At 32.0% G+C, this 12,893-nt stretch overlaps 2 protein-coding genes across 3 annotated transcripts; one reads left to right on the forward strand and one right to left on the reverse strand.

Moving 5' to 3' along the window:
- The first annotated feature begins 609 nt into the window (after positions 1–609).
- Positions 610–5,383, forward strand: LOC140043509 (uncharacterized). Its single transcript, XM_072088033.1, has 4 exons — positions 610–1,234; positions 1,370–1,420; positions 2,291–4,371; positions 4,412–5,383. Exons 1-4 carry the CDS (start codon positions 640–642, stop codon positions 4,436–4,438), a joined length of 2,754 nt encoding a protein of 917 aa, XP_071944134.1. The 5' UTR covers positions 610–639; the 3' UTR covers positions 4,439–5,383.
- Positions 5,384–7,350: 1,967 nt separating this feature from the next.
- On the reverse strand, positions 7,351–10,636 carry LOC140043341 (tumor protein p63-regulated gene 1-like protein). Of its 2 annotated transcripts, XM_072087842.1 has the most exons (4): positions 10,108–10,636; positions 9,726–9,842; positions 9,033–9,105; positions 7,351–8,292 (listed from the first exon to the last, which is right to left on the reverse strand). In XM_072087842.1, the coding sequence occupies exons 2-4, from the start codon at positions 9,731–9,733 to the stop codon at positions 8,119–8,121; spliced, it is 255 nt and encodes an 84-aa protein (XP_071943943.1). In that variant the 5' UTR covers positions 9,734–9,842; positions 10,108–10,636; the 3' UTR covers positions 7,351–8,118. The 2 variants fall into 2 exon arrangements, with proteins under 2 accessions (XP_071943943.1, XP_071943944.1); XM_072087843.1 differs by lacking the exons at positions 9,726–9,842; positions 10,108–10,636 and adding an exon at positions 9,457–9,560.
- Between the last annotated feature and the right edge of the window lie 2,257 nt (positions 10,637–12,893).

Consider the following 12,893-nt stretch of genomic DNA (forward strand, 5'->3'; position numbering starts at 1 on the left):
AATATGAGTGGATATATGGATGGCACTCGTGACACAGTCTTAGTTACTACCTAAAAGTCGGTAGGAATATTTTAAGTCAAAAGTCTCACCATAAGTGGCACGTTTCATAATCAATTCGTTTTCATCAGACATTCCACATAATGGTAGTTGCTTATGGTATCACTGTGTAGGCCTAAGATTCAACATTTAGTCCCGCGAAAGATAGTCAATGCATAAAGTCATATGTTCACAAACAGCACCAAAACTTCAAATAAACATCATCGGATCAAACACACCTCCGTTAAGCGCGCAGACACTTTACATCGTATGCCCCTTTATCAATAATACCCAGAGAGGGTTATAGAGTTTGGTATCAGAATCATGTAATTTGATGTTCTGTAAAAGTTTTTCTCGATCCATAATCCCGATATCATACGGTTACCATGATGATTGTGCATCAATGTCAAAAACATGAAATATTTTTATAAAAAAACTGTATTTATGTAGTGATAGACATCAGGCCATTCATCTTGAATGTTACATTATTCAGCATATCGTTGTTTTCTAAAGTACAGGAATTGTCCTAAATTCAAAAATTCTATTTTTCAGAAAGGAAGATAGAAACTGAATTGACAATATGGCGACAGGTAATAAACATAAATGGTGTTTTTGTATTGCATTGAGAAGAACAATTTTAAAATGTTTTTTCTAATCTTCTCTTTTTCCCACTTTTTAATTTTTTTAGAAATAGATTTTAATGTGGACTTAGTGAACTTTTCAGAATGGTATGATAAAAACAACCTCGTAAGACAGCTAAAGGTTTTATACCACGATTTAATTTCAGTAGCAGACATAGACAAAGCCAACACAACGATAGATCTACTGGATGCATTGAGGAAAACAGGACGTTTAAGCCGAGGCAATCTGGAGTTACTTTATGAAACGATAAAAATAACACAAACGTTTGGAGCTATCAAAGTTTTTCAACAATCTTTCTTCGAAGTTCAAGAAATACAAATTATTAATTTCACCCCATATCGACACTGGATTGCAGATTTTGGAAACGAACTACGAAAGGCTGCTGTTAAGAAAATTGATGCACTCTTCAACAATCCTTTAAAGAATTATGAAGACTCGTGGAGTATGATTATAGACTTGGAACAAAGACAAATACTTTGTGAAGAAAGAAAAGAAGGGTTTATTAACATTCTTAACAGAATTGGACTGGCATCAACGATGAAATGCCTGGCACAAGGTATGTAACAGGAACGTGTTAGCAAACAAATAATTAATTGGAGAAGATTATAAAAATAGCCTATAATATGTGTAAAACATTCACTACGTAACAATTATTGTATATTTGTATTTTTTCTTGTTTGTTATTTAACAGAGGAAGTGCCGAGAAGTAGTAGTAGTGACACAAGAATGCAAACAGAGGAAGGTAACTATAGTTATACTGTTATGTAGGACATTAGAGTCAAAATGATTTTATTGGTGAAATCAAACTAGAGAAATTAGTAATAGATTGATAAATTAAATGAAATAAAATTAGTGATTTGAAATGTAATTATGGAAAGCGAAATAAACCCAAAATAATTCAATTTACCAATTCATTTTTTAAACTCAAACCATAATGTTGTGCAGTTCAACAAAATCTCAATTCACTTTTAACATCCGGTGACGTCCTAGGCAACAAAAGGTAAATTAAATGTTAAGAAGGCAAACTACGCATACAATAACCCTTCTTCTATTCCTTATGTTATAATAATGTTTTATCATCAGTATTCTTTAAAGTTAAAACAATATGCATACCTGTAAGGAAATACAGGTATCTCACTTATGTGATTGGTGAATACGGCCACTGGGGCTTATTTCATCCTATTTCGGATTTGTGATAAATTTATTTTTCGATTTGCTGCCCTCTGTTGGTCATGTTTTTAAAAATTATGCTTCTCTTCTTATCTGATTTATCCGTGGATTTATCAAAATTTGTGTTTGTCAACCTAAATTTACAAATACGTTACGGTACAAGATAAGGAGTGAGCCTCCGTATATCAGAAAATAGTCTGGTATAACTAATAATAATTACTTGACTTACTTTAACTGAGTACAGTAATAGCAAATTATTATTACATTCTAATTCCCATACAATTATCTAGGCCTGCAAAAAGAACAAACAACTAATTAATAACATTTTTAAAACTGCTTTATATAAAAGATAAATTAAGATCAACAGTTTAATAATTTAAAAATACATGTATTATAAAATATTATTATGTATACATTTCTGAACCTCTTTTTTTACATTTAGAAAAGATTGAAGAATATCTGCTGCTAACACAAAAGGAAAACTGCAGGCAGGCCAGGATATTTACACCAGAAACAATGCGTGGTAGATACACAGTTGACATTTCACAGATGTTTACCGATATGGAACTACTGAAAGAACGTGAAAACAATAAAGGAAGCAAACCAACAACATTGGAAGAAGTGGTAGATGTTATACAATCCACACCTGGATGTAAAGCCCTCATAGAAGGGGAGGGAGGTATTGGAAAAACTACCATATTAAGGCATTTATCGTACAACTGGTCTGATCAATCAATTGAATTATTTGAAGGTAAAATTGTGTTTCTTTTAAGTTTAAGAGATTTAAAAAAAGATGACGACATATCTGATCTGATTGTACAGCAACTGACAGATTTCAATTTAGACACAGATCTCCCAGAAGATCCACAGTTAATTAAGGAATTTATAAATAAACATGACAATAACTTTGTGTTACTACTAGATGGATTAGATGAATTAAGAATTGATAATCAAAGCGTAATTAGTCTTTTCAGAAAAAAAAGGTTTAAACAAAGTACTGTAATACTTACTTCAAGACCGGAAAACATAGATGAATTTATAAAAGAGTGTAACGTACACATAAGAGTTAGTGGATTCAACAAAGAGAGCATTGGAAAGTATATTGAAAAATACTTTAAGCATTTTGAAAATCAACAATTGGGAGAATCCCTTAAAGAAGAGTTGGATATTGACACTCTTTTGCCTGGGGAAAAACATCCAGAAGCATATTCAATGTGCAAAAATCCAATGCTACTTCTTTCGATCTGTATGCTATGGGAAGATAATCAAAGTCTTCCTAGTGATAATACTGATCTTTTCAAAGAATTATTTCGTAGTATTTTAAATCAATTTAACAAACAAAAACAATGTGACAAAATTTTAAAATTTGAAGACACCCCATCAAAATATGTACACGCTATGATTTTGTTAGGCAAATGTATGTATATAAACTTAAAACGAAATCAACTTTCAATAAAAATAACAGATTTGAATGATACACATTCCACAAGAGATATGATTGACATGGCCCTAAAACTTGGATTTGTTTACGAAGAAGCACCACTTTCAAAATCTAATTGTGAAAGAATATTTATGCCTCCTCACAAATTGATTGTAGAATCATTGGTGGGATTTTACATGTCTAAATTATTTGAAAGTGAAAATATAAAGGATGACTCAGACGTGAGACAATTACTTATACCATTGGGTTATAATGAATTGGATGTAATAAAAAGCGAGTATTTCAAAGTTGCGAGAAAGTTTGCACTTGGTTTCCTTGATGCTGCAACAGCTGGTTATTATTTAAAGCAATGGCTCACAAAACATTTCCCATTAAGAATGAGTAGTAGAATTCGGAAGTTTTTTTTCGGCATTAAGATTACATATAAGGAAAGATTTATTGCGAACATTTTAGACATTCAACATGACTCTTATGGACGTGTTGGTGTTAGGATTTGCAATCTATCAGCTGACGTCATCAATCACTTGGGTACAGAATGTTCTCTCAAACAAGTTCAATTAGCATTACGTACTATCGATATCTTTGGTAATAACTTTCACAACATTGATGTTAATTCATTGTCTTCATTACTCATTATGTGTCCTAAGCTGACGACGCTTTACATGATGAATTGCAATCTATCAGCTGATGTCATCAATCACTTGGGTACAGACTGTTCTCTCAAACAAGTTCAATTAGCATTAGAACATCTCGATATCTCTTTTAATAACCTTCACAACATTGATGTTAATTCATTGTCTTCATTACTCATTATGTGTCCTAAGCTGAGGTACCTTGACATGAGGGATTGCAATCTATCAGGTGACGTCATCAATCACTTTGTTACAGAATGTTCTCTCAAACAAGTTCAATTAGCATTACGTCATCTCATTATCTCTGATAATAACCTTCACAACCTTGATGTTAATTCATTGTCTTCATTACTCATTATGTGTCCTAAGCTGACGTTGCTTGGCATGAGAGATTGCAATCTATCAGGTGAAGTAATCAATAACTTGACCGAAGAGTGTTCAAACAGAGGCATCATGTTTTTAAAATAATTTTACAATCCTATTATACTGTATACAATTTATATATAAATATATATAAACATCACCTTTATAAACTCGCAGAACGTAAGTGTCAATTTGGAAATTCCCGTTAGAATTGCGTCTGTAATCTAAAAATGTCATGCAATCTATAATAAATTTTTAATCAAATCCGGAATAGATTATTTTAAAATTTATAATTTTGTCTTTTTAAGGAATAATTTCAAAGCAACATTTTATTTTCTCAAAAGTGTGTTCCTCTCTCCTCCTCTCCCTTCTTGCGTCGAATACGCGTACTTCATCCATATTCATCATCTTCTTCCTAGACGCGCGCGTACAATCAAAGAGAGCTAGCTAGCTCTCTGCATATCTCTGCATGCTACATACGCGTGTACAGGATATTATACGTAAAATACTGTATAAGTTAGGCAACAATTGTTGCTAAGTGATACTATTTGTATTTAATTACAACATGATACTGTGTGGTAGGAATTGACAATTTATATTCTGTGTGTTTATATTGGTATAATTCAGTTTTTCTTGGTTTTTCTTTATTTTGTATTTTCTACACATCTTTTTTAACAAATACAGCTCAAATACCAGTTCTTTTCCGATATTCTTGAGATAATATTTGATTTGTGGTGAATGTGCAATGTATAAAGTCAGCTTAACTGCAGTCTGCCATAGTCATTCATATGTTTTAGTGATATTGTTTTTACTTAGTTTAACATTTTACGTAGTATATTTATTTATAATCTATTTTAAATTTGTTCATATTTTGGGGGAAATACATGTTTAATAACGATGGTGGTATATGGTATTGGCAATTTGATATAATTTATGTCTGATATAATAGACGAACATTTTTTATATTTCTTGTTTGTACAATTCTTTTGAAATTGGGCAATTTGTACGATGTATGTATATATATTTATGATAATTTAATTAATGTAAGCATGTTGATAATATTAATTAGACTCTAAGTTAATAAATGTGCCAAACTGTGCATGGCAAATTTCATATTGCGTTAACTTTTACTTGATGATGACAAATAAAAGTAATAATGTTGTAATTATACGTTGTTTATCTTTTCTCAGCTTTTTTATGATTGAAAATAATTCATGTGATCAGAGGCAGATCCAGGGTCACATGATCTACCCTCTCGACACCCTTTATTTTCACCGTCTAAACACACCTTAATAATTATGGTCGCCCAGTCAAGATCTTGGACCCCCCCCCCCCCCCCCAAAGGGATATGCTCTCCTCAGGCTCTCAAATCTATTATTAGCGTAATTGTTCATAAATTCTGGATCTGCGCCTGGTGATACAGTATGTATGTAGCCTAGGCCTACAGTATTTATCTGCGCCTGGTGATACAGTATGTTGGAATACAGTATTTATCACAAATAAATCTGAGACAATCATTTGCAGTGGCGGATCCAGGATTTTGAAAAAGGGGCCCAGGGCCTAAAGATAAAGTTTTCAATGGATCTAGTTAAAAAAATCGTTGTCGTTTTAACATCAAATTACCCTATCACAAATTAAATACGGTCGGTACATTTTCACAGAACACTTATTTTTATTGACGTTATATCACGATTCGCCAATTTGATGATGGACAATAACCAATGAATGTTTGATACTGAGAGCAAATCGATTTTATAAATTAATAAAATAATAAATATTTCCAAACAATATTCAAAACAGCATTACTGTACTGGTACTAAGATTACCATAAAGACGCCAACAGAAAAACAATATACATATTAAAGCTAGCTACCTTCATTTTGTTTACACATCGAATTTGAATATTACAAGAATAAAACATGATTATATAAATATGAAGACAATAGTGATAGTGATGAAGAAGCTGTTTAGATTATACAGGTCACGACGAGATACTGATAGTGGTGATCACAACCACGTATATTGTGTACAATGCCAGCTACCTACTTGAATATTACAAGATTAAAACATGATTATAATTAAATAATGAATACGATAGTTATGAAGACTGTTGAAGTTACTGAACGATGATCAACGACGTATATTTTGTACAGCAATGATGATGCAATGCTACTAGATACATTTGATAACACTGTAAGTATTTTAAACAAATAAAAGGAAAAAATGCAAAAATATAAACATTATTATCCTGTTTGTATTTACAAATTATTAAACAACAGTATAAACTTAATAAACCGTACGCTAAGTCTTCTAAATCAGCATTGAAATTATAAATAATTACAAAGTTTGTTTGCTCATGCAGGTATCAACAAAGCAATACCATGCAGGGGAAAATTTCATTTTTAAATTTTGTTTAGCAATATTGCTAATCAAACTGATTTTTTGAGTCGAGAAACATAGTTTTGTATTGTATTTTTTGCTACACAAATTTAAAAATCTGTAGCAAAAAGATTGTTTTGTATAGCTTTTTGCTATGCTACACTGGCGAAATTATTCCCTGCCATGTATTTCCAATACCACCTTCATAATACCATGTTGTAATATACGTTTACCACGAAGTGCTAATTATAATATTAGAAAAACTCTAAAAGACTCAAAATCTATCCACCACCTAATCAAACTGGAAGTTAAAAAAGAAATTTTATTTTTTAATAATTGCACAAATAAAGGAATGCGTTGCACTGAATGTTTCTTAATGAATAAATTGTATGTAACGCAATAAGTTATCCGTGTGCTTGCCATGAATGGTTGCAATCTATCAGGTGACATATAATCTATCACACGCGCAAAGAGTGTTCAAAGAGAAATGATTTTACAATAATATTGCATGTATATATAATTCTATATAAACAGCATATTTTTTTAACTCGCAGCACGTAAGTGTAAATTTGAAAATTCTTGTTAGAATTGCATCTGTAATCTATAAACTGCATGCTTTAAATAATAGATATTCAAACAAATTGGGTAGACCTACAGTATAATTAATAGTAATATAATTAATATCATAATTTTTTAAGCAAAATGTTACTTTCTCAAAAGTGTGTTCCTACCTATAGCCTACAACTGATATTGTTGCTGAACATTCTGCAGAGGCTCAGAGCACTCACAGTTTGAATACAGATAGTGTTTGTTGTATTTAGGTTGCAAAAAGTTGGTGGACCTAAAAACTGATTCTTCTAATCCATACTCTTTAATATTAAACAGATACAATTATGATTGCCTGTACAAAACATCTTTAGCACTTTATTATTAGTTTGGTTAAATAGTATAATATTTTAATATAGTAAAATTTGATTATTTCAATACATACATAATTTATTTTTTATGATTTTGTCTTTACATTATTCTTTTAACATTTAAACATTAATTACAGGGAATTGTACAAAGCAGCAAGGATATTTCTCCATTTAACAACCACATTGGATTCGATGACATGACTGTGTAATGCATCACATTAAAGTCACATGATCAAGTTTGTTAGTAATGTCGTAGCAAGGTCATTGACCTTACAAGCGGTAAACTTGGAAACATGAGATTTAGTAAATATGCACACACAGCGCATGGACTTACTTTTCATTACTAGCCAATTGGGCAAGTTACATGTTTGGCCATATACCATTTTACTTGCAGAAACCAAACACAATTCATTACACTCTTTAATACAAATGTTGTCTAAGTGCAGATCTTGTGTTTTAAATGAGAAGAACAATAAATATTTCATATCACAATTTGCACAGATATTTGAATAATATTAGCAAGACAATTGATTTCATTTTAGAAGCTAACTCCTCCACGTTCACGGGAAAATCCAATTCGGCTTTGGTTGAACACCGTCGAACTAAGGCCAATATGAATAGTGAAGCGTAACGGTGCTTCCTGAACGTTTAGGTTCGAATCTCCAGTTGCTGTTTTGATTGCCTGAACAATTGCATTTTGGAATGCATCAACCTTAAAAGAAAATGAAGAAAGACAGGCATTACTTATAAAGATCTCGGCTGCAGTAGTACCATGGTAGTACATAAGACACTTAGTGAAGTTTCTATGTATTGTTTTTATTGGATTTCAAGGGTGGAAGGTGAGCCTAGCTGATAATAAAAATGAAGAAAGACAGGTATTAGTTAAAGACCTCGGCTGCAGTAGTACATATAGACACTTAGTGAAGTTTCTATGTAATATCTTTGATGCTGTAATTCATAGTAATTCATTATTGGCACCACCTGCAGCTGAAATAGTTTCCCAATCTCTTACAGTTAGTCACATTCAGTCTAGTGAATTAGTTCTTGTCAAAAAACATTCATCTAAAGCTCTGTCTACACTATCAAAATAGTTTGACAAAAAAAAGGTATGGTAGTGATATGCCCAAATATGGTAGTGATATGACATCATCATGTCCATATATGGGCGCATCACGTTTTTTTGTCACATAAAGTTTGATAGTGTAGACAATGCTTTGCTAAGGCTAATAAAACAATATAATATATAAAATAATGTGATTTTATTGTAAATTTCAGACAATAAAATAATATTAATTATGTATAGAGAAACAGAGAAAACAAATATAAAAAAAAGGAAATGAAAATATATTAAATTGTACTGTTATTCATAAAATGAAATTGATGAGATTCAACAAAAGTGGCGTTTTTTTTTTCAAGCCACAACAAGAAAAACCCCTTTTTTCTAGGCCTTACCTGGTATGTCTTGGCATCTCTTGCTGTGTGTTGCAGGGGTGCGAAGTGAATAACGCCCATTCCATCTCTTGGCCTGTAATCATATATTTATATTTATTTAAAAAATACTCCTGAAGAAGCAGTATGTACGTTGATTTAAAAGGTACATAATATTATAATAATGTTAACAAGGTAATAATCTACACATATGAAATACTCTCTAAAGCTCTGTCTACACTATCAAACTAGTGTGATGTGCCCAAATATGGTAGTGATGTGCCCAAATATGGTAGTGATGTGGCCAAATATGGTAGTGATATGACATCATCATTAGTATCCATATTTTATATGGGCACATCACATTATTTTGTCACATTAAGTTTGATAGATAGAGCTTTAATCATTATAATAAAACTAAGGGAACAAATAGTCATATTTTATTTACAGTAGCATCCTTTCTTTGGGACACTCCTTCAGGGGACATGAAAAAGGATGAAGACACTTTGTTGGCTCCTTAAGGTGTCGACTGTACTATGAACGTTTCCTTTATTTTTATTCAATAACCAGTTAAGCTTGGTTCCCACAAGTGACAGTTTGGATTATTCACTGCATCATCAAATATCTTGTGGTGTGCTAACGTCCTTGCATTGCTTCCATGTGGGATTAAGCTATAAACAAAATGTTTTTGTAATTTTTCTTGTATGGCCTTCTTACCTTCTCATGTAGCACCATCATGTCTGTGACAGGTGAGGCACAAGTGTTAGGGCTGCCACTAAGATTTGTCTGCTGCGATGTGAGAACGGTCCGATGAACTCACCCAACCAGTGGTCACTGGTTTTAAATAGGAAAAAAAAATGTATTAAAAAAAGTTATCTAATAAGTTAGGATATATTATGGTACTGTAGTTTGGTGCTTTCCATACATAGCTTGACAGTCAGGTTCAATTCCAACATTACTCAATAAGTTTAATGAGTGTAACCTTAATAAAAATATAAAACTAATCTTTTGCAGTTCAATTTCAAGGTTTCCTTAAAAGCTAGGGGTAGAACTACTGTAGCAAATATTTAGTTAACAATTTCAACAAACCAATACTTACCTCTTCTAGGTGGAAGGGGACTATTTGTAGGGCTAGCCTGTGTCACTGAGCTAACACTCCCTGCACTACCGCGTCGACTGCCTTCACTCGAAGGTCTAGGCCTTGGTGGACGTGGGGTCATGTTAACAGTAATAGGTTTACTAGATGGCTGCCATGGTGTGGACGACCAAGCCGATGATGTCACAGAAGGCGCGGCTGGTACGGAATACGGAACAGTGATCGCAGGTAATTGAGAAGTCGTCCTCGGGTCAACACTGTTGTATGAACTTAAATGCGGGAAGGACTCTTGCGCTGATATTGGTATCTCATGGTTTATTGTCGTCAACGGTGAATTCCAAGCAGCACGCTGCTGAACGGGAGGGTACGTCACCTGTGGAGCGTTCTCGACGTCAAGTTGGTAAAGGTATACCACAATATCCAAACCGAATAACGTCTCCCGGGGGGTGAACGTACAGCAGCATTCTGGACGCGGCATTCGTTGACGTACGTACCATGTGCGGTATTGAGATCTTGAAGGACGTAGCACATCTCTTGTTCACTGTACTCGATGAGCGCATGCTGAGCTTCTATTGCAGGTGACTAGAAAAAAACATTGGTAAATTGTTTCAAATACAATTTGAAAAGGGAAAGCATTTATAACATCCAGGAAACAAAATAGGATGTTAGAATTGCATAGGTGAACTCCTAACAGAAAATAAACTAATTTTTCACTTTTTAAAAATAAATCGGCCTTACTCGAAGGCATCTCGTTTTATAATCTGTGCAGTAGTATGTGAAATATACCCCTGGCCTATCTAAAAATATACTTTATTAGTTCTCAATACAGTACTTTAATTTTAAAAATACTTATCAATAAAATATACTTATCAATAAACGTCAACATTTATTCAGAAGTTTTGAATAAAGACTTGAAAACACTTCAATATAATATTTCAATGTCTTTAAATTATTTGTATAGTACCGGTAATAATTCTACTATGGTTATATTATATTGTCAATTTTACTACTATAAATGTTTATTTCAGATTTTTTTTTACTTTGTTAATAATATTACTGTACTGAATGACAAAACACAAAAACATTTGTGTGGTTAGTGTGTGTGGCAAATTAAAATTTAAGAATCAAATTCCTAATGCGTACAATTATTTTGTCTGCATCAAGTCAAATGAATATTTGAGGTAATACAGACAGTATTACTGTTTGCTGCTATGGTAACCATATGCAACAAATCCCTGGTAAATGAAGCAAATAAAATGATGTCATATTTAATATTAGATAACACTTGAATGGTTGAATACAATGGAGCAGAGAGATAAAGGTTAGACTTAATGGGTGACCTTCAACCAACCAAAGAAGAAGCATCATGAAAAATCAATATTTACTGTCTGTCATTCTGTCAAAGGATTTACGGTAAATTCAAATATTTGTTTTGTAACTGTTTAGTGAAAGTCTGCTTTTCAAAAATCAAAATGTTTGTTTTGTTTAATTATATCCAATCATAATGCAGGATGAACATGCTCAATGTCAGGGGTCAGCATTCTGTGTCTATTGGCTACTAGTACTAGAGTCACAGCTCCTTTCAATTTAACTGGTATTAAACTGATTCATCAAAACAATAAATGTAAAACATATGTATTGTCCCCCAAAAACATAAAAATTTAAGATTAATTAAATCAAACTTTGATGTTATTTTGTAATTTTAATCAAGTTAATCACTTCCATAGAAAAAAAAAACGGAAAAAAATAATGTTTTCACTTATAAAATGACAAAATAAATGGTTCAATTCAACCAAAAACCCATTGGCTGGCACTGGCAGCCAATTTGACCATTTTTTGCTTTATAAATTCCAGGTAAATACCATTTTTTTTAATCCAATTTTTGGTCAAAGTGGATAACTATTATGTTACATTAAAATGGCTTATTCAGCAAAAATTTAGTTAAGAATTATTCTTTTCAGGGGGACAATAATACAATACAATACATCTTTAATAAATTAGAAGTATTACAAACAAAGTGAATTTTTTTCATGAAACCCAATAAATATTAATATCAATTTAATAAACTGTTTCATAATGCAGTATTAATCCCACCTCTATACGTGTTTTAATAGAAAACGGAAAATGGTGATTTTGAAAACAATTTTAAAAATACTACAATTTTTTTTTACATTTTTGTGGGAAAGAGGTTGGTTTAGGGTGAAACAAAAAACAATTGGCAAATTGCGCAACATTAAAAAAAAAAATCATGCTTTTTATTGTACAGTAGCAAACTAGTTGTTTGCTATTTAATAGCAATGTAGTTGAGTTAGGTAATTCACCGGTGCTAACAGATTACTGTAGATGTTACAATGCAATACTTTCTTACAATGTCATAATAAAAGGTATTTTTGCTAGAAATCTCGAAAAGTTATATTTTAATGGTTTGTTTACAACATTGTATTATGAAGTGAGTGCAAAAGCTTTTTCTCACTCCAGGTTATTATTTTTTGGTGACCAAATAAATATTTTAATAATAAGTTTTTTTTTCTCCAAAAATTAATTTCTATTGAAATGATTTGTGACCTACAGGAATGACAATGTCACACTTTTCTCGTCCGATCACAGTAACTGTTGGTGACAATGGTAGTCCACCCTCAGTGCTCTTCAAGAACCCCTTGACCATTGTTTATAATGTTCCCTGGAAATAAAGAAAATACTAAATATATAACAATTCACTAGTAAAATGTTTTTATACAGTATATTAAATAGGCTTTATTTTCTAAAAAGAAGACATATTTTATGTGTGC

Source organism: Antedon mediterranea, chromosome 3, assembly GCF_964355755.1.
Source record: "Antedon mediterranea chromosome 3, ecAntMedi1.1, whole genome shotgun sequence".
Lineage (NCBI taxonomy): Eukaryota > Metazoa > Echinodermata > Crinoidea > Comatulida > Antedonidae > Antedon > Antedon mediterranea.